This window comes from Dermacentor andersoni, chromosome 8 (assembly GCF_023375885.2).
Source record: "Dermacentor andersoni chromosome 8, qqDerAnde1_hic_scaffold, whole genome shotgun sequence".
Classification (NCBI taxonomy): Eukaryota; Metazoa; Arthropoda; class Arachnida; order Ixodida; family Ixodidae; genus Dermacentor; species Dermacentor andersoni.
Window position 1 is genome coordinate 140672614 of NC_092821.1, and position 20898 is coordinate 140693511.

The 20898-nt window shown below is 48.0% G+C and overlaps 1 protein-coding gene across 1 annotated transcript; it reads right to left on the minus strand.

Annotated features, from left to right (window-relative positions):
• Window positions 1–9737: 9737 nt before the first annotated feature.
• Window positions 9738–20294, minus strand: LOC126525833 (uncharacterized). Its single transcript, XM_072289981.1, has 2 exons — window positions 17469–20294; window positions 9738–14398 (listed from the first exon to the last, which is right to left on the minus strand). Exon 2 carries the CDS (start codon window positions 14391–14393, stop codon window positions 13785–13787), a length of 609 nt encoding a protein of 202 aa, XP_072146082.1. The 5' UTR covers window positions 14394–14398; window positions 17469–20294; the 3' UTR covers window positions 9738–13784.
• Window positions 20295–20898: the final 604 nt, after the last annotated feature.

A 20898-nucleotide genomic window follows, 5' to 3' on the forward strand; every position in this document is an offset into this window, starting at 1 on the left:
TGAATAGTTCAGTGATACCTTCGACGTCTATGTTTTTTTTTTTGTCGTAGCTGCACTCCGAACCACGGTGCGGCTAAAGCTCACACGGCGTGGTAAAAAAAAAAAAAAAAAGAAAACCTTCATTCTCAGTTTCCCTGCTCTGTACTGCCGACGCCGCCGACGTGGCCAGCCAACGGAGCCGAGACTGGTAGACTCGCACTCTAGGCGGCGCTGGGTCAGCGCGGCAGCTGTGCCCACGTGATGCCTCATACAACGTCACGCCGACGGCAGCGCCAGCCGATCTAGTGGTGGCGCTCACGCCCAATACTTGATGACCATAACTGAATGTTATGCACAATGCTGTGCGGTGCACAGTATGGGACAGGGCGAGTCTGTGGCGAATCTCAGCAACACACACACACACACGCGCACACACACACACGCACACACGCACGCACACGCACACACGCACACCCACACACGCGCACACACACACCCACACACGCGCACACACACACGCACACGCGCACACACACACACACACACACACACACGCACACACACACACACACGCACGCACACACACGCGCACACATACACACACACACACACGTACATGAACCGCGTGTATACGCACGCATACGCTCAAAAATACACAAGAAAACACGCACAACACGCAAGCACCTACATACCAATAAAAAAAATGGGGGGGGGGGAGGCGAGAGCCATACAAAACGAAAGGAGTGTCCACGACTCGTACGAGACATCGGGACGCGCGCCACCTGTGTCCTTTCCCACGACAGGGACGGCTCAAGAAGCTCTCTCGCTCTGCCGCCCCGTCGCTTATTCGGCGGGAGAGAGGCCTGGCGTGCACTGCATCATCGTACCCATTGGTTCGCGCAACGAAATCCCCCTCGCGACACACGCCTCGCATGCATCGTGCGCCTAGAATGTGCGTGTGTCCCCGCGCTCTAAGTGCATTCCCGAGCCGTGCCAAGTCTGTAGCCTAGCTGGCCGGGCCCGCAAGAAAAAAAAAAAGTGGTTCCAAATTGCAGCTTAGGACCGCGCGCGCTCTGTGTCGACATACGTGGACGTCCGCAGACGGCTTGTACGCTGCCCGCCGTGTCTTGTAATCTTGCGGCTCGATCGCTGTATGGCCCCTCTTGGCCAAACCGTGTTCTCTGAAGGTAGTGCGTGGTTAGGGTATCGTTGCGATGCTGGTAGCTGCGTTTTCCGTCCGATTAGCGAGCGACGGAAAGGTGGTATGTGAGCGCAACAGCAGCGGTGCACACCGTGGTTCGCCCAGGTTTCCGCAAAAGACCACGGCGAACGATCTAACCTGATCTTGCGCTATGCCAGTGGTTTAGATGACGGTCAAGATATAGAAGTGCAATCAGAAAGGGTAACTAAAATTACCCGACTATTTACTGGGCGAACTTGGGCCTGTAGAAAGGCAAGCAACATTTAAGAGGAAGCTTTAGCTGGAACTCGCGATCTCCGTATTCAAATACGTGTAAAACGCAGAAATGCTTTCTTTAAAGGACCGTTTCACCGATTTGCCCTAAACTTGCTGCAATTGAGAGAGACAGTTAGGCTTTGGTAACCATAGGAAGCAAAATTTAGATTTTTTCCCAGCTTTGCCGAAATTGGTAAGTAAGAAAATACTGAAGTACGAAGCTTACAAATCCATAACTATGCGCCAAGAACAAATATCACTGTTTTGTAATATCACGCTTGTAAAGCATCTGAAGCGGACAAGCGTTCATATTAGTTGACAGCTTACGTGAATTTCTTACAGCGTTTACGAATGTTTTGTTGCAGCCCTGCTCAGAAAGTAGTGGCACATTTCTGAGTGGTGTATGATCATACATACACTATATTGAAGCATCTAGAGCAGTCGCAGTGAGATATCTCATATATCGAGATATGAGATATCTCACTGCGACTGCTCTAGATGCTTCAATATAGTTACAATTTACGAATTGTAATATCAGTTTTCAATGCCGTGGTTAAGAGTTGCAAGCATGTTCCTTCAGTTTTCTTTCTTTTTTAAAATTTTTTCAAATAATTACTATTTTCGAGAATGTTCTTAAAAAGTTCGATTGGCCTAAATATGAAATTTACTACCTGCAGGCAGTATATTATAACGTTTACTTTTAAATGCAAGAGATCTCAACAAAGTTTGATGCAATGGAGTGCACAAAAAACCATATCTTCGTTCCCGTGCACTTAGATAGGATATGTTGAGGTAAAACGTCCTCTTATCTAATTTTCTGATACAGCAAGCACATCTCGTGATATTTATAATATGGTAACAGCGATAATTGCATCAGTGCAATCACTCGCAAAAAGCAAAACGACGCGCGCGGCATAACACATAAATGAAGCTTGCTCGTAGGGATGTTCCATTAATTTTTTTAATTCACAATTAATCATTCATCATTTTAGCCTATAATCGATTAATCGCTTTAGGTGCAGGGTTTTTCATCGATTAATTGATGAATCGAAATTCTTGCCGGGTAGTTTTAAATAGGTTGAAACACAATTATCTACTTCTGTAGGATCTTATTTTAACGTTTGAGAGGTGGAACCCTGTTTGAAATAGAAGTGTATAAACTCTTGATAAAGGATAATCTTTAGCTTGTTAAATACTGCACATAGATGGCATTAGTGGCGTTTCGAAAGAAACAATATATCTTATAAAACGGCACTTTGTGCTGAATGAAAATACATGGCACCAGCGAATCCCTGCACCAGTACAGTTAAACGAAAAATAAGAAAAAATTCAAAAGTGAAAGGTGAAGTCCAACTGATATATGCAAGAAAATGCAATATACACTGGGGAAACGAAAATTGCTGGTTTAGGATTTTAAACGAGGTGTTCTTTTTCTGCAGAGCGAAGGAATGCCAATTGGCTGGGATGCTTGGGCGAAACCGACGCCATCTTTGAATGGCCACAGAACTGGCATGCGAGAATAGCTGCTCGGACGCTATAGATTTGCTGGAATCGACAGGAACTCCATCGCCACGTCAAATTACATGCTCCAAACCATGCTATGCCACCTCTTCTGTGGACTACGGGAGTGGCACGACGATCAACGACTGGGTTTGCTGTGGCACGCCTTGAATTGCGAGCGCATCTCAAGCCTCTCGCTTTGGACGGCGTGGTGGCGTGTGCGGTGTGGGTGAAGGCGCTCGGCTAGGCATCACTCGTGAGAAGCAGTCGACAACAATCGCTCTACCACAGCCGTAGAGTCACTGCTCACGCGCCGCCATTCCAGTACGACGTCAGTTTTTTTTTTTTGCGCCAATCCTGTCAAACTCTCGGAAACGATTTATCGAGCAGGTCTAATCGATGACGTCGATTAAACGAAAGGTGGACGTCGATGAAAAATTAGTCGTATTGCGGGATACATTTAATCGATCAATCGATGAATCGTTCATCGATATTGCCAGCCCTATACTTGCTCGTGGATACGGTCCAAGTTTCCTGGGTTCTTACGAAGATCTCTATTCCTCGAGCCCTCTCTCCGATTTGGAAACTATAGCCAACCAAATTTTCGTAGGTACTAAGATGGAATATAAATCGGCGACCAGGAGCCCTCACCAATACTGCGTATAAGATAGGGCACCCGAGACTATTCAAAGCCATGTCCCGCATTTCGTCACTTCCATTTAGACGCCATTTGTGGGAGCGACGAAGAACCACGTCTTCGTTTCCGCTCGTTCGTCACTTTGGCGAGTGGTAACTCGGCTGTTTTCGTTTCATGAACCCTACTTCAGCTTGCCGAAATGTTATGGGAGATTTGTGCCTTCCCTGAATCGCACATTCCCGCTGACGCGCTTTCAAAGAAAATCGGAACGACTTCGCCATTCAGCTGTTGCTTTTGAAGCAATCGTTCCGGTCTGATGCAATCCAGAAGAGCCTTTCATAAGGACAGCTGGCTTGCATACGCATACGTCATTCTCTACGACCGCCTAATTGACATCTTGGCAATTATAACAATAAAAATGTAGATAATAATTTTTAATTAAATAATTGATGTCAGAGACTTAAAGATTACTAGCGATTTCTCAACAGGACCCTGAACAACATGCACTTATTATTTTCTGTAATTATTCGCGTAATCAGTGAATGAATGAATGAATGAATGAATGAATGAATGAATGAATGAATGAATGAATGACAAGTCGCATGCAGAACAAACAAAGTGTGGCCCATTGAAGTTCTCGATGGTATACAGTCCCGCTGTACTAACACACATTTTGTTTTCGCACAGCTAAAGTTTATACAGTGGCACCTTTACCGCAGCGTCAGATTGTGAACTTTGAGCGTGGTAGCTAGTCCGCGCCGCGCACCTCTGTGATAGGAATTAGCTGATTAGCTGTGTACTTTAAAATATGGTCCGGGCGATAATGTCGTAGTAAAACTGCGCTAAAACACATTTTCTTTAGCGTTATCTGTGTGTGAGCAAGCGCACACCATCGATGGCTCCGAGACGCGGAACATTCTTGCCGACTGAAAAGTCAGACGTTTGCCTCTCAGCACACAGGCTTCTAGTCGGTATCTAATGAAATCGATCGCTAACCGAAAGCGTACACTGTAAGGTAATTTACGCCCTTAATGAAGCATAACGGTGCATAAGGGTGTAAATCGGTCTACACTCTTAAACAAATGTACACCCTTTGGGTCGTATCTTGCCACACAACAATAATCGCCATCCGTCTTACTTGCGTTTCCTCTCTTGAAAACGCTGCGCTCACTACTTTCCTGTCGATAATGCTCTGTCGTGCTGATAACGCGCTTGTCGTTCGCGGCTTGGTAGTATCGGGCTCGCAGCGTTAAAGAAAGGAAATGCGGTCGAGACAGATGACGTTTATTGTTGTGTGGCAAGATACGACCCAAAGGGTGTAATTTTGTTTAAGAGTCTATAAATAAGGTCCTTACACCATTACGCGTGCGAGGGCATGAGTTATAGACCAGTTAACATCCTTGTGCACCCTTAAGGGTGTAAGTTAGCTTACAGTATATAGTATAGCTCGAAAATGGCCACAGTGTACCTTTGCAGGCGGTAAAAACAGCCTGCCACGTCAACTGTAGTTCAGTGACCTCAAGAGCATGAAACCACGCCGCTTGCTTTGGCATCTTTACTGTTTTATTTATGACCCGCAGGTATTTCGGACACGTAAGTTTATAGATAGCGAGATTAGTGTAATCAAGGGCACTTGCCGTCACACTTGCGCTGCATGCAGGGCGAGCTTACAGATCTGATCGAGTTTTACAGCCAAACGTAACCAACCTCTGCCGCGCACTGCACACTGTAGGACACACCGCACGGTTCGAAAAATCGAAACGCCATGAACACACATAGACGTCCTCTATTTTTTTTTTCTTTTTTTCTGACGACGAGACGATTGCACAGTCGTTCTATCGATCGCGGTGTCAATGCATATGCTGGCGTGTACAGGCGCTCGCTGTTTAAGCGGCGTTTAATTTCTCAATACGCTTGTGTTCGACCTCGCTTCTAATCTCTGCTACAGAAGAGGCGTGCTCTTATCTCGACTGAACAGCGGTGACCGTTATAAAACGATGCCGTTAGCGACAGCACAAATATGTTCCGTCTCGTGCTCATCCCATGCGTGCCGCTTTATATTTATCTTGCTCATTTTTTCTTCTTCGAAACGCAGACACCGCTACTTGGCTACCAGGCATTATAAAAAGCCGCCCCGTTTGTTGCCAAGTAAACGAACGTTTGGGGGGGTCGCTTCTAAAAAGTCGTTTTCCGAGACCTATACGCCAGCGGTCGATGATGGGAAGGCCGTAGCTCGCTGTTCGTTTGAGCGCGTCCGGATAATTACTTCGAAGTCTGCGCTGCTCTCGATAAAGTTTACAGATACACGCGCGTGTAAATATATACAGCCACAAGCATCGTCTCAGAAGGTGCCTAGTCTTCTGCTTATTGTCGCCTGCTCTCTCTTCTGCTCCCTGTTCGTCTTATGCGTACTCCTAGCGGTGGCCAAACGTGAGAAAAAAACAACTCAGAAGGAGGCTAAAATAACACGTCTGCAGACGAATAGAAAAAAAAAAATAAATGCGCCGGGACAGAAGAAACAGGAACAGACGAAACGAAGAACTATGATAGCGGTAAAAACAAGACTGCCGCGAGCAGTCCCCGCGAGGTGCCGAGTGGCGTCAGCCTTCTGCTTATTGCTAACGGTGAACAGACGAAAAAAAATATTGTAAAGCAGACGGAAAGAAAAACAAACAGTGGAGCAGGCGGAGCAGGCCAAGTAGGAGGAAACCATAACGAAACAAATAACTGTCATTGAAGCCGCTAGAAGGCGCCCCAGTCAGCGCTCTCGACGCAGGCTGATATGCGCGAAAAAAACCCGCGCAACGCGTCTAGAGGGTGAAGTCGATATATTGGACCTTTTTTTCCTCCCCTCTCCGCTCCCCCGAAGACCCTGAAACAGACCTTCTACGTGTTGGGTACGTTTCTGATGTCTTTTTGTGCAGTGACACGTGACGGGGCTGTTTTGTGGCAACCTTTTGATTGTCGCCGTTGCTGCGGCATCGGCGAGAAAGGCGTCACGTGTTGTCTCGTTGCGGGCTCACCGCACGTTATACAATGAGCCGCCAATAAAGAAAAGAGAGAGAGAGGAAAACGCATCTGAAATAAAAAAAGCGTCCGTTGCCTGACGTATCTGTCTTTCGAGGACATTTATTAGGGTTATATTTATAGGCGGGTGTGTAGCGGGGGTGGTGTCGGGCGAGACACGTGGTTTCCTGGGAATCGAAAACGCGAGGTGGTCAACGTGACAGCGGGTATCACGCTCCTACATGTTCTATATGTCAGTGTTAGGGATCGGAATAGATTTCCGTTTCTCTCGCATGTCTTCTTTTTTTTTTTATCAGGGTGCTGCATCTAGTCGCAGGTACGTGAATAATAAGTGTGTTGGGACATTGCAGGCAACGCTCATTATTCAAAAGCAGCCTTTTATTGTTTGCTTCAAGCTTGAAAAAAGAAGATTGCTTTAAGACTGCCAGTTAAATCACTAGTATAATTATTTGTAGTTGTTGTTGCTGCACACGGTAGCCCATTATCCTCATATTCTTGAGAGGCATTTTAAGTAGTAATCGTTACTCGAGACCCGATCAGTTGCTTCCTGACATTTTTGAACTACACGTGAGTTTGTCTGTGTGTGTTTGTGTGTGTGTGCGCGTGCGTGTGTGTGTTTGTGTGTGTGTGCGTGTGCGTGTGCGTGTGCGCGTGCGCGCGCGCGCTCCTTGAATTCACTCGCGGCATCAGAAAACGTGTTTATATTGCCAACACGGCAGTTCAAAGCTCTTCCTGTTAAAGAAACTATTTCTATCTATCTTTTAAAAATCGTATTCGCTAACTATAACAGTCAAAGCTCGGAAACACTGTGTCTTAGTAAGACCAACAAGTTGTGTGATGCCGGAAGTGAATCCAGGAAACAAATTTATAAAATTCGGTATAAATAAGAAAATGCAATATTCAATAACCACTATTTCAGTATTTTCGCCGTCAATAAAAAATGCCTATGGATACTGGCGTGCTTTCTCGTCCAGCATCTACAGCCAGTTCCGGTGTCTTTTGTAACTTGTATAAACGTGTGATTGTTGTCATTATTGTGACAAACGCGCTCCCTGGTGTCGTGTCACTGAAATACAAAAAAAAAAGACAGAGGCAACGTTTCGAACGAGAAATACGTTTATTTGGCTTTTGACAAAGTACTTGTGATAGAAAAGCAGCGTCGAGGATATTTTGTTCTTGTTTATAAAATACACAAATGCGCCAAGCCGCCAGTGTATCAGCACGATGAGTGCGATGAGTGCACTTGCAGTAGGTACACTGGTGAGGTTCGCTAAAATGATCACACTTTCATTTGTGCAGTCTTGGTGGAAACTTCTGAAGCCACTCCACTATCGATGAGATCTGCCACCAGGTCATATTACACAGCTGGTTTAACATAGCTTAGAGATACCAAAACAGAAAAGAGTAATCTGTGACTATGGGCCCTGACACAAGACACCGATGGTCACCACGTTCTGTGGACTTGCCCAGGCACACGACATGTCTGGTAGCCCTTGCTCAGACGACTTGGCCTCATCAGGGACCAGCATGCTGACTTCAGCACGTGAACTGCAGGTGACACTCATTACTTGATTTCCTACACGACAGGCTTCCATAAATATATAGTATATTGTATCAGTATAATATATTGTTTAATGCTGTTCCATAGAGGCGGCTCGGTTTGAGTGAAACGAATGATATTTTGTCAGTCTTTAGAAAGTCTGCAGGTGCTTTACTATGAAGCCTGTACAGAGAGGGAACTTGTAAACTTATCATCTCAAGCATTTTTTTCGACTAATAAGTATATAGATTTTATGGTGGAAGCACGTGTTTGGAGATCTGTGGGCCAACTGGAAAGATATAATTGGACAGTCTTAGAGAGTATGTTTTACTACAAAGTCTATAGAATGTCCTCACACAACTTGTTAACTTAGAGCTTCACGCTGCTCTCGGCTATGTCCATACCGTTCCTTCAACCAACCTACATGAAACTTCATGAGCTACTATTATACCAAAGGGATTGACTTGTTGATGACGGTAATTTACGAGTATATGCACTCTGTAGAATTTGTATAGCCAGAGAAAAGTAGCCTACAATAAGTCTCTTGGCAGGCTAAGCATCGTTAATATTTTACAAGGTCGCAATAGAGCAAATAGGCTTTTCAACTAGTATTGTGTGTGGGCATTCTCAAGACCTTCTTTCGTCGAAAAGAGGCGAAACATCTCACGTGAGGTCTACAGACAATTTGTGCACTGTTTAAATATTTATAAGGTGATCAGTCAAGGTAACGGGTAACAGGCACACTAGTAGGCAGGCTGTACTCCAGGCAGTATTCCAGTACTCAGTGGCCAGTAAATTTTCACAAAAACAGCACCATGCCTTATATCGTATATAAGCAGCTTTTAGAGTACGCCAGAGTTGGACGGCCTTCCAGTATACTTACTTTTTCGAATATGGACTGTCTGTAGCGAAAACACTCAGCAAATATATTTAATTCGGTCTACAAAGATGGCTAATCACGATTACGGTTGTTTAAGTAAATATGTATTGGCTGTCTATGTGCACCGGACGTCTGCGGACATCACGCATACTTCGTAGTAAAGCATATCCGTGGGCCTCGTATATTTTTCCGGCGGTATAAAGGCACCGAGCGTCAGAGAGAAGGTGCTCCCGACTCTCCCGAGCTACGGGTGTCCAGCGCAACAAGGTCATGACGGCCGATCGCTTCGGTCGTTAAGTGGCTTTGGAACTTTCGCTCAAGACTGCACAGCGTTAGCCTCAAACGTACAAAGGGGAGGCAAGGCAGGCTTAGTCTGTCTGCGCTCATTGTCATTGCGCTCTGCTTAATGAATGCAAATTTTGGTGCTCTTCTGCGGTACAGAGGTTCGATTATAAAACAACGTTTTGTATCTGACAGTATCTCTCTCTCTGTTCCTTTAGTCAGAATGTGTAGAATACTGGACGATCTGTCTAGTGCTTTTAGAGACAAAGAAAGAGCAAGAAAGTAACCAGCAGGAGAAAAAAGGAAAGAAAGGAGGAGGACGGAAATGCGAAAGCACGATAGATCGATACACAGGACGGAACACACACCCGCGTACGATGCATATATCACGAATGCGTCCACACGCCCCCCCCCCCCCCCCCCCCCCCCCCCGCAAGGAAAACACTGCGTCCGTACACGCAACTTAAGGCTCGTCACGGAAGCCCAGGCACGATGTAGCAGCAACAGCACAACTAATCAAGGTCACCCGTGAAAGCGAGCAAACAGCTGGTTCTCTTTTTCTTTTTCTGGAATAATAAGCGTTACTTGAAGGTCGCGAACTGCCTAACACTGATTGCCAGGCCTGCGCGTTCATTCATAGGGTAACTTCCGCTGAGGCAAGTGGCGCCAATATAAAATTAATTCAGGCCAGTTCCTTGACTTCTTCAGTGTACAGAAGTCAAGCTCGTTGAACGCATGCGGGCATAACGCGGGCTTGATTGTCCATAGAATGGATATTGTGTAGACAATGTGTAGAGTTCTAAGTTCACTGCAAACTACGTTGATGATGATCATGAGTGAATCTATGTTTTGAAATGGGGCGGTGGCATGTGACACAGCACTCCAGTATACTATTCAAGTTGTTATGCAATGTAATTGTCAAGGTAACTGTGTGTTGCAATTGTCATCCCTGTTGTCTACAATTATCACATTACGCTGCAACTATGTGCCAATTTCTATTCGTCTACACTCTGGTTCTTCTTTCTCATGCTCCAGAAGTCTCTTTCAATTGCTGTTTTTAAGCCATGGAGCTTCATGGATGCTGACTCTGACATTCTAACAACAAGAGATGTGTAATTGTTCCCGCACTATTTCTGCGTAATATGCACAGGCCACCTTCTAGGGATAAACCTCCTGTTATAACTTCGCGTTCTTAAGCAGCCTGCCCTGGCCTGATAAAGAATCGGACTGCTCATCTAGTTATCATAGCATGCCTATTTCTTTATCTCTTTTCATATGTACGTTATAGTTTTACACTGTTGTGTGTTTCGTTATCTTCTCTAGCTAGTCCTAGCGCTTAGCCTATCTCGCTGAAACCTTTGCGCTCTCTTTTGTCACACTGTATGTACTATGGCCTGTATAGACTTACTGGCCAGTTCTCTCCTTATTTTTCGCCGCTTCAGATGCATAAACCTTCTTGCTGCCCGTCTGAAGTCGTCTTGATATCCTCCACTGTCGTCCACGCGCGTGCGGTGACGCAGGCGCCACCAAGTAGTAAATCACACAACTTTTAATTTCCGGTCACCGCGTTCTGAAAAGAAAAATTAAGTTAGGGGCGAGTGACCCCAAATCCCCAACAAACTTAATCACCAGGACTTGGCTGTGGCGTCAGAAGCCACACCATCGGTCATTGAAAGTTAACCCCGTAAGGTCCACAATCGTCATCGACGTCGAGGGTTCATATGTTTAGAGATGCGCCACACATGTAAGCGGAGGTGTCGTTATAGTCATAAGCTTCGCAGACGCAGCTTTTAAGGCATTTGCTCTCGTCTATTGTGATCGCGGTATTAAATGCGCAGAATGCGCTGTCTACTTGGTGAGGCTTAAATTTTATTGGCCTTGATTGCTGTTTGCCGCGGCTAGTCACGCCTGGGCTGGGCCTTGAAATACCGTATGGACGTAGGCAATGGCCACAGACCTTTATCCTTAATATTTTTTGCGTGAGAACCATGGGTTGAGTCATCATTTCAAGAGAACATAATATTTCCGTATATGAAACGTAACGTATTATTCGTTAAGAATCTAGCAACCGGTTCCCGACTGGACCTTGATGACGGTGCACGGAACCTCTCGTGGTTAGGCCACGTTATTCTTGATTGAAGCTTTTCGTCCAATCAAGGCCGCTACGCAGGTATAAGGCCATTGCGTTGGTCAATACGGCATCTTGTTTTTCGCTCGGTTTTAAGCTCGTGATGGACACAAAAAACGTCTGTACACTTATTTTCCTTCAGAACAGGTACATACAACAGTGACACGTGTTTGAAAAAGGACAAGCTGCGTGGTGTACACTTCGCAGATAATTACTGATTAGCGGAAGCATGATAACAGAGACGAGAAAGACATGACGGAAGCGCGCACAGTTAAGCCTTAAACGCCGATATGTACAGCACATTCGTACGGCTCGCCAGCAGCACGGTTAGAGTTTTGATCCCATGGTGTAAGTGACGCGATTCACAAGAAGTGAAAACTTGGTCGTAGCCCTGCACTCACTGCGAGAGACTTTCTCCAATCGCGGGCGCAGATGAGGCACTACCTTAAATACGAGCCCTAGGTACTCCGTCATTTTTACACGCTCTCATTTTTCCCCCCATTCGCCGCCATATTGGTTCACAACGGGCGTCTCCAACCAGCACAGAGACGTTGTTGCGAGGAACCCTAGGCACCTACTTTTGTTTACTTTCAGCGCCTTAAAAGCGCGTGAGGTTTGGCTTAGACGCGTGACACAATTGTGGCGAACGCATAGGTGAACAAATATGTGCGCTCCACAAGTCGGTGTTCTTTAGTGGGCTTTCCGAACGTTAATGACGCTGCGGAGGCCTCCCCTACAGTCAGCTCCCCTGCAGTCATCAGGCGAGAAATAAAGCTGGCATTATAAAAACCGTACCTTTGCGCATGTGATGCTTGATTCGGCACTCTGGGGGATCTGTGTCGGCATCAGTATGCGCACGCTGACGAAAGTTTCAGTGAGGCTCAACTCGCTCGACGGTTTTCGCCATGAACCAGACTTTGTCAAGAACCACGACTTACCGGCCCCGTGGAATGCACCGTTGTCCTTACTAGGAGCGCTGCAGTTCGTACCATGCGATAACTCGCTGGATGCGGGGCTTCGCGTCTTAGAACTAGCACGACGCGTTTCTGTGTACTTCGAGATTCCCAGGTACGTACATCGGCCATGCGAAAATGTCTGCATGTAGTCTTCGACAAACACTCCACGCAAGGCTTCCCGGCAGTTAGATGATGATCTATACTGATTCTTTTTCCACACTAAACTTTATCGTATTTTCTGATTACCAACTAGTCTGCGGCCGTTACAAGCATCTGCTATAGCCACACCTCGTTTTTGATTCGACTGTCTCGAGAAGTCCCACGAGACTTTCTTTTGACGAAGTATCTCGACGAGGGATAACTACTCCACGCAATGTGATTTTTGCGTCGTGTTCATGAAGGGTCGTCAAGAATTTGCTGATAAACTCTGCAGGTATTACGAAGCCGGCTACTGATCATGCATCCAAAAAGTAGAAATATTTTTTTTCTCTTGACGCATTACCTGTTACTCCGCACACGTTGGTACTGTAGGCATGCATGCAATAGCGGCGAATATGGTTACTTCGCATCTTCCGGTGACCACATGGCATTAAAGCGGTAGGATGCTCCTTATTTCTATATCCACGGCGTCGGTGTTCGTCCGTACGATGTCGTCACGTCTATATCAAAGTACGCTGTGAAGGAGGACGTCAGATGTATCATGAAGTATCATGACGAGCATCGCTTGTGGGGACACCATAATGCTCGCCGCAACACTACACTCTATGGACGCTCGTCGCACTTCACAATGCTTACCACTCACAGAGAGGGACCGTTGCCCAAGTATCCAAACGGTAGGCATCTTAAGAAAACTTGTTGAAGCTTACGCCGATGAACAAGGCACAGGGCCACTAGCAGTATAATCTTTGCCAAAGATATGTGCCACCACATCTGAAGCCGGCGTCACTGCACACTTGTGGCTTCCACAGACGTATCCGGTATTCCTGAGTGAAGGAGTCATGAGACACTGACAGTGATCACCGTCGACGTTGCTCTTTGGTGACGTACACAGAGCACTCGTTACGACTTTCAAAAGTCATCACAAGTCTATGGACGCCTTCGGTGGGTAGTGGAACTAGCGCCCGCATTGCTGGGTTCTGTTCGAAATGGTTTCGCTAAGTCCCGCCGTTCAACAAGTCACGACAAACGAATCACCACCACCATTTCTCGTAGACCTGGGATCCATAATAGTCTTCGAGATGTCTTGAGGGCACTCGAGGAGCACAAGGACGTCTCAGCTATGCATGACGACCACTGTCCACAGCTCCTTGCCATGCGCGCCGAAAGGACCTCAGACAGGCACACCAGTGGGCATGCCACGAAGCACAATCAACCGTCACCAGCCGGACGGTGCCCTGGGCTAGGTGTCCGCAGCACTTTCTTCAACCTGCAAGGGTTCGACGAGTCTCTGGGGGTCCAGGAGCAGCGAGTTCGCGCCCGTGACCGCAGCACCAGGGGCATCACCCGTGGCACCACCGCTACCGCTGGCACCGGGCGCGACCCTCCTGGACTTGCTGGGTGTCGTGGCGTCGTCTACGTTCGTGTCCTTGGTGGTCTTTCCGGTCGCCTTGTGAAGGGCGCGTTCCAGGAGCGTCTCTTTGGAGTCTGACTGCTGGAAGCGTTGCGCTCGCCGGCACTTGATGATGGTCTCCACCGAGAGCAGTAGCACGAGGAAGCCCATGACGATGCATGTCGGTCCAGCCACAATGCAGGGCGCCTTCCAGGGTCCTCCGCGGAGCAACACGCCGACGGTAGTGAGCGCCACGCCCAGAGCGCCCAGCGCCAGTCCGCAGCCCACGATGCAGAGCACAGTGCCTCGAGTAGCGGCCAACCTCCTCCGGTCCTGCAGGTCTCGCTGCAGTGCCCGCCTCTTCATCTCGTACTCGAGAGCGTTGGCCTCCTGCTCGCGGCGCATGGCCTGCTCCTGCAGGTCGAGCTCCCGCTTGCGGCTTATCATCCATGACAGCATGTTGCCTGCGGCCAAAGGAAGTGGTCCCACCAGTTAACTGGTTTGTTGAACGAGTGATTGACTGACCGTGCTACTGAGTGATCTGTTTAATGACTGACCGACTGACTTCTTAAATTACTGACTGACTGACTGACTGACTGACTGACTGACTGACTGACTGACTGACTGACTGACTGACTGACTGACTGACTGACTGACTGACTGACTGACTGACTGACTGACTGACTGACTGACTGACTGACTGACTGACCGACTGACTGACTGACTGACTGACTGACTGACTGACTGACTGACCGACTGACCGACTGACTGACCGACTGACCGACTGACCGACTGACCGACTGACCGACTGACCGACTGACCGACTGACCGACTGACCGACTGACCGACTGACTGACTGACTGACTGACCGACCGACCGACCGACCGACCGACCGACCGACCGACCGACCGGTTGACTGACCGGCTGACTGACCGACCGACCGACCGACCGGTTGACTGACCGGCTGACTGACCGGCTGATTGACCGACCGACCGGCTGACTGACCGGCTGATTGACCGGCTGACCGAATCAATGATTGTTTAACTTACCAAAGCCACGCACAGGTGACGCAGACGTCGTAGTGAGGGGCTCCACATTAATTTGGCTAGCCGGCATTATTTACCACGTGCGTAAAGCTAAACATAAGAACTTTTTCCGGAGCAATAACGTACGCGTCAACTGTTACACGAGTATGACGAATCAAGTTAACGTGTAGCCTGACTAGCATTGTTGCCTGGGTGTGACGGAGTTCACCCGCGAACGCGCTATTTGGAGTACTGTGCTGGTCAATTCATTGCCCAACGTCACAGCGCCTCTACGGCCAGTCGTTATCGTAGCATTTTGGCGCTCTTTGGCCAAACCTGGCCCTTGCGCCATAAAACACCACACATCATCATGTATTATCGTAGCATTTGCTTTAGTGACGATGTCAACAAAACCGTGCCTGGCAAACTTCATTGTCTGACTTGTACGTATACACATAAACACACTGACACGCGGATAGGCACTAACTATAGTCACAAAGCTCCTTTAAAACTCGCATATCTCAAAAAGCGTGTCTCTGCTGTCCCTGCGTATACCGTATTTCTCACCCAACACCATGGAATGGCACGCCAAGCCATCAGCCCGGTTAGCACCTGCAGTTTCACTTTAAACAAGGCTCACACTTTATATATGTACTCTTGGAACTCGTAGACAGATGTCCTGCGGTCTCGAGTGGTTATATCTTTCTATACGACAGGGCGAATAGATGTGTGGAACCTTAAACCACTATACACTGCTTATATCTGTCGAGTCAGCTTAACCGAGCTCGGGACCCGGTTCCGAACGATCACCACTTGAAAAGTAAGCTACCGATTGGTGCAAACCGAAAGCGAAAGGGGGGCTTGCTGCTCCTCAAAGAAAACAGAAGAACACGGATCGTTCCCGGCCGGTCTTGCACGTTTTATTGGCACAAGCGAGCGAACGGAACCGGCATATTTCGGGCGCAGGTGTTTATTTATCGAACCAAGGGGAGAAGGATGTTGGCTCGTTCGGGTTGAGGCTTGCTTCGTTCGCCTCCTCAAGTGTTCCGGCTACGCACATCTCATCACGTTATAGGCGTTAAGCACATGGAGCTGATGCTGTACAGGCTTTGTTGGACGTGACGTTGGCGCATTACTGTTGACTTTCCCTAGAGATGTAGCATTGCATTATTCTAGGTATTAAAGTAAGGACTCGCTCAGTTACGCAGGATGGAATTAAATTTTGAATCAAGGTGATATCTAAATAACGTGCCTGATGAATATAGAACGTATAAGCAGAGTATGATAAAGTGCGAATGCTTATATATGTCAGCAAGCCGTGCATATCCTTTCGAAGCCTATGTTACACCTTCCTTTGCTACGAGGGACGTACAGTGGAGGTATTTGTTGAAACTAGTTGCAAGAAATTCGAGGCTATGCCTACAGTTTGTGTTTTGTGTTCTCATAAGCTATATAGGTACCATTACGGGTTTCCTTATAAAGCATGTGACCTTTAGGTAGAAGTCAATTAACTTCAGTTGAAGAATGACAGTACTTGTAGGGGAGGAGGAGAAAAGAAAAAGGGAAGGCAGGGGTGTTAACCAGAAATTTGTCTGGTTAGCCATCCTACTGTGGGACACGGGAAAAAGGGAATATAAAGATGAGATGGAGAGAGGTAGGGGGGTGGGGGGGGAGCACTTGTAGACTCTCCCTGCAGGATGCTCGAGGTATTGCTTTTTCGGTGAAGGTTTTTTTTCTTTCTTTGCTCTCATTAGCAACAGAGACCGACATCCCCTAGACAGGCGCGGTTCCGACTTTCCTCGTAAAACGTAAGGCATGTGTCTCAACATTGACAAGCCACATTAATTGCCCATTGAGCCACATTAATCGTTAAACTTTTTTTAGTAGGAACGATTTCTTCAGAGCCGTGATGTGGTGTTATGGGCGCCACTTTGCTTCTAAGTAAGTAACCAAAAACTGAAATACATCTTTGGTTTTCGGCGTAATATTCAATTGTAGAAGGACGAAACAACGGCGTAAGGAGGACAGAAAAGGGAAACGGGCAAAAGCGAATTTGTCCAAGCCCAATCACGTACCTCTATTCAGTAATATTCAAGCCGGACGTTCGCAGGCGAAAAAAGAAATGAGCATGCGGACAGAAAGAGCTTCTGTGTAAAACAAAGTGCAAAGTGCCAAATATCGCCAAAATTCGCACGCCCTAAATACCCACGCAGATACAGGCGTCGCCGAATTCGCCTGAACAAGTAGAAAGAGATCGTTGCATTCGCATTGCGACTAAATAAAACATTGCAGTTGCGATTCAACAGGCATCGGGCTAGTCGTGTGTTTTCGTTACATACCTTAGGGAGCGTTAAAGTAAGCACGTATGCTTGTAATAACATTGTATACTTGCGGTATCGCCTTCGTAAAAGCTGACCTTACGGAGACGACCGCGCCTCCCTGTTTCAAGTAAAACAAATATTCAAGCCGCGCTCACGAAAACTTATTGTTTTGAGATCACAAGTCATACCTGCTTGTTACGTCCTTGTCTTCCGCACTTGTGCTTCTTAATGGTCTGCTCGCTGAATACTTCGGCTCTCTCGGGTAGTCTGTGTCACACGCTGAAACCCAGCGATCACCGGCCGATTAAGAACCAGCGCGCGCAGATTTGTTTGACCGGTCGCTCATCGGGCACACGATGTGTAGTCCCCACTTTTTCGCTTCCCACATCTTCTGATTCGACGCGACGTCTTTGGCGGCTGCTGGCCGTTTGGCCCCCCCGACTCCCGAGTTGACACAACGCATCGAAAGTATGAGCAGAATTGGGAAGCGAATTCATCCAAGCTGACCGTATGCCATACAGGGTGCAGTGGTCCACAAAGAAAACGGGAAACGTAATTGCGGTCACGGAGCCGCTGCAAGCACTCTTGTGTGGTGCTTTGTGATGTAGTCTTGTATAGTTCGTTGTACTCACAGTGCGGGGCAACGGCGAGATTCCACGACGTAGGATCAGAGGATCACAGATAGCTGTTCTTCGGCGTTACTTCCAAAAAGCGGCGTGATCGAGTCAGGCTGCCGTCTCTTACATAAACGTCCGGAGAGGTGCGCGAGAAAGCGAAGGTGGTGACAGCTTCTATCAAAACGTACCTAAGGATTGATAGGTATGTCCGACTGTCCAGGATCGCCCAATCAACCAAATGTGATAGCAGCACGTTTCTGGCTACATCGCCACGTCATTACACGCCAGATGGGAGGTCGGCATCATGAGAATGTTTCAGCTGAGGAGTCTGCAGGACTGGTAGCCTAGTGCCGTTATAAGAAAACACCAGACGGGCGAAGCTCACGGCACACTACAGCGGCTGACGAGGTGACGCAAACAACGTAGTGTGTGCACTTGAAGGCGACTGAATCTCGTACTTACGCGCTGCGTCAGCGCACCTGTCGGAACGCGCTTAGAAAAGCGGCAGTTGTTGGCTTCAAAAAAGCAGGTGGTGGTTGATACGTTCACCGCTGAAAGTATACAGTTCCAGGCAGTGAGACTCTTTCTCTACGATCATGACTTGCATGCATCACTTGAAGCACTCAGTGCAGATAGACTCCTAGCAGACGACAACAACAGATCTAGAACAGACGACGCAAGGAAGCAGAAGAATTACGTGATACTACACGTACCGGAGAAGACTAACTCGCGTCAGTAACAGAAGCTTTGATTCATAAGACGAGAAATGTCAACGAAATGTCAAATGCATGCCAAAGAAATGTCAAATGCTCAACGGCCAGTAGCATGAAAGTGAAGGCCAGACTGCTAGGATTCAGTTTCACGAACGATGATGCACAAAGGGTAACAGTGCAGTGAACAGGTTAAACAGGCTGCACACGAAGCGCGCTAACTAACGCTGAAATCGGACGCTTTGCATTGCTGCAGAATGCAGTATTATAAGGAATAATGTTCTAAAGCACGCTGTTGTCCGATGCGCGGCACCATAAGCAGACGAATTTGCTTCACTAGCGGGTGCCGAGCTTTGAAGCAAAAGAACTGCGCCTTGTACCACAAGCCGTTAAGCCCGAGTTGTATTAGTGTGCTTTAAGATCAGTCGTACAAACTCACTCTAATATTTCTGAGCCAGGAGGCGAAGAGTGATAAACGCTTTGGCTCATGACTTCATGCGTGAAGTCTTATAGAATCGTGGTATAGACCATACGGCAACTACAGAACATAAAACAGGTACAGCCAGCCGGTGCGCCTCATCAAAAACAGACCAGCGGGATAGACAGGTGATACGCTGTCATTATAAGTTTCTGAGTGGAGAAAAGAAAGAAGAAAATGCTGTGCAGTACTACGACATAATGACAGTACTACGCACTGTCATTCCGGACTCGAAGAGGGCTGAGAAAGGCGTCCCGAAGAAACAACGTATCCGTTGTCAACGGAGCCGCAACAAGCGATACCAAGGAGCTGACACCTAAAATCGAACTACGCATTGTTATTACTACATCATCGCCAGAAGTAGGTAAAAACGAGCCATTATGTGTCACAGACATTAATTGCACGGGACCTGAAGCAGACGAACTGCAGTGGAGCGCCGACGAGGTTGATGCACTCAGTGCATGCCAGTAGGAGCAGAGGAGCTCCCGTTTATAGCAGAGGTGATTAATTCACTGCGCAGCACGTGAAGCAGACGAACTCCCGCATATTGCAGACGTCGGATGCTCTTCGCGCACCAGCTGTTCCAGAACTTTCGTCAATGACGTAGAAGGCCCGCCGAGTTCGCGGCGAGAGAAGGGTGGTGACATCCGTTTCCTTTGCTGAACCAGCTGAACCAGAAGATATCACGCGGGTTAGACGACAAGAGCTCTCTTCACGGTACCTCCATCCAAGTAGACAAGCTCATTCAATGCATTGTGCATTTGCAGCACACGGGCTCCGCTCCACGGCAGACGGCGTTTCACTCAATCCATGGTGCATTCGTGGCGAACGAACTCCGGTCTGAAGGAGACAGCGTTTCACTCCATGCGCAGCGCGCTTGAAGCAGACGAACTCCAGTTCAGAGACAGACGGCGTATCACTATGCGCAGCACGCCTGAAGCAGACGACGCGCACCCGGCGAGAGCTAGCAGACGACGACGGCGGCGTCCGCGCAGACGTTCGCGGGCAACAAAAGGGGAGAAAGAGCACCTGACGCGAGCTGTTTCTCGGCGAACGAGTCCTGGGAGGATGGTGCGGGCAGGGAGGTACGAAACAATCCGGCGACAAAAGCGCGCCGTGCGGGCATTGTCTCCCTCCGCGAGCGTTTAAAGCGCGACTGGCGACAGACCCTGCGTCCGTCCGGCTTGGGGGCCAATGTGAGTGGCATTGATCGAGCGGCGGCCAGCCTATATTGGTCGCCGATGATCGCTGCGGTTGCCTAGACGCGGCGACCCGTCGCTGCATCGTGGACGCGTGCGCGAGCTGATGATCGACTACTCGCCGCTTCAAGGCTGCCCGCCTCACACGAGCTGCGGGTCGAGGCACTACATTCATTTGCCGTTTCCGACGGACGCGCGAATCAACAACGTAAATCTTGCCGCGGTGCTCGCGTTCCCCTCTAAGCGCTGCTCCGGCTGGCAGCGAGAGAGAGCGCTAGCAGCACTGGCGCCGCTTAGTGACCAATCGTGGAAGGAAAGGCATGCTTTATTGAGGCGCGGCACGCGCTTCGTATGCCTTTGTTTACCATATGTAGGTCGAGGTCTCAGGTGAAGAAGGATGCACAGCTGCTTGAGAAATGGCAGTGCACACACAAACCGACGGATTGGTTTATTAGACTGCATTCAGGCATTCTATAGGCGTATTATTTATTGCTTTCATTGCTTTTTTAAAAGTTTGTTTATAGACAATCTGGAGGTGGTGTTACAAACAGCGCATTAATTGTTTACATAGATAAGTACATAGGTTGTCTCGGGAATTTCTGTGAGTTACAGGC

What these genes read in the sequence shown, in the direction of transcription:
- LOC126525833 (XM_072289981.1), bottom strand. Translation starts at nt 14,393, where the DNA reads ATGCTGTCATGGATGATAAGCCGCAAGCGGGAGCTCGACCTGCAGGAG.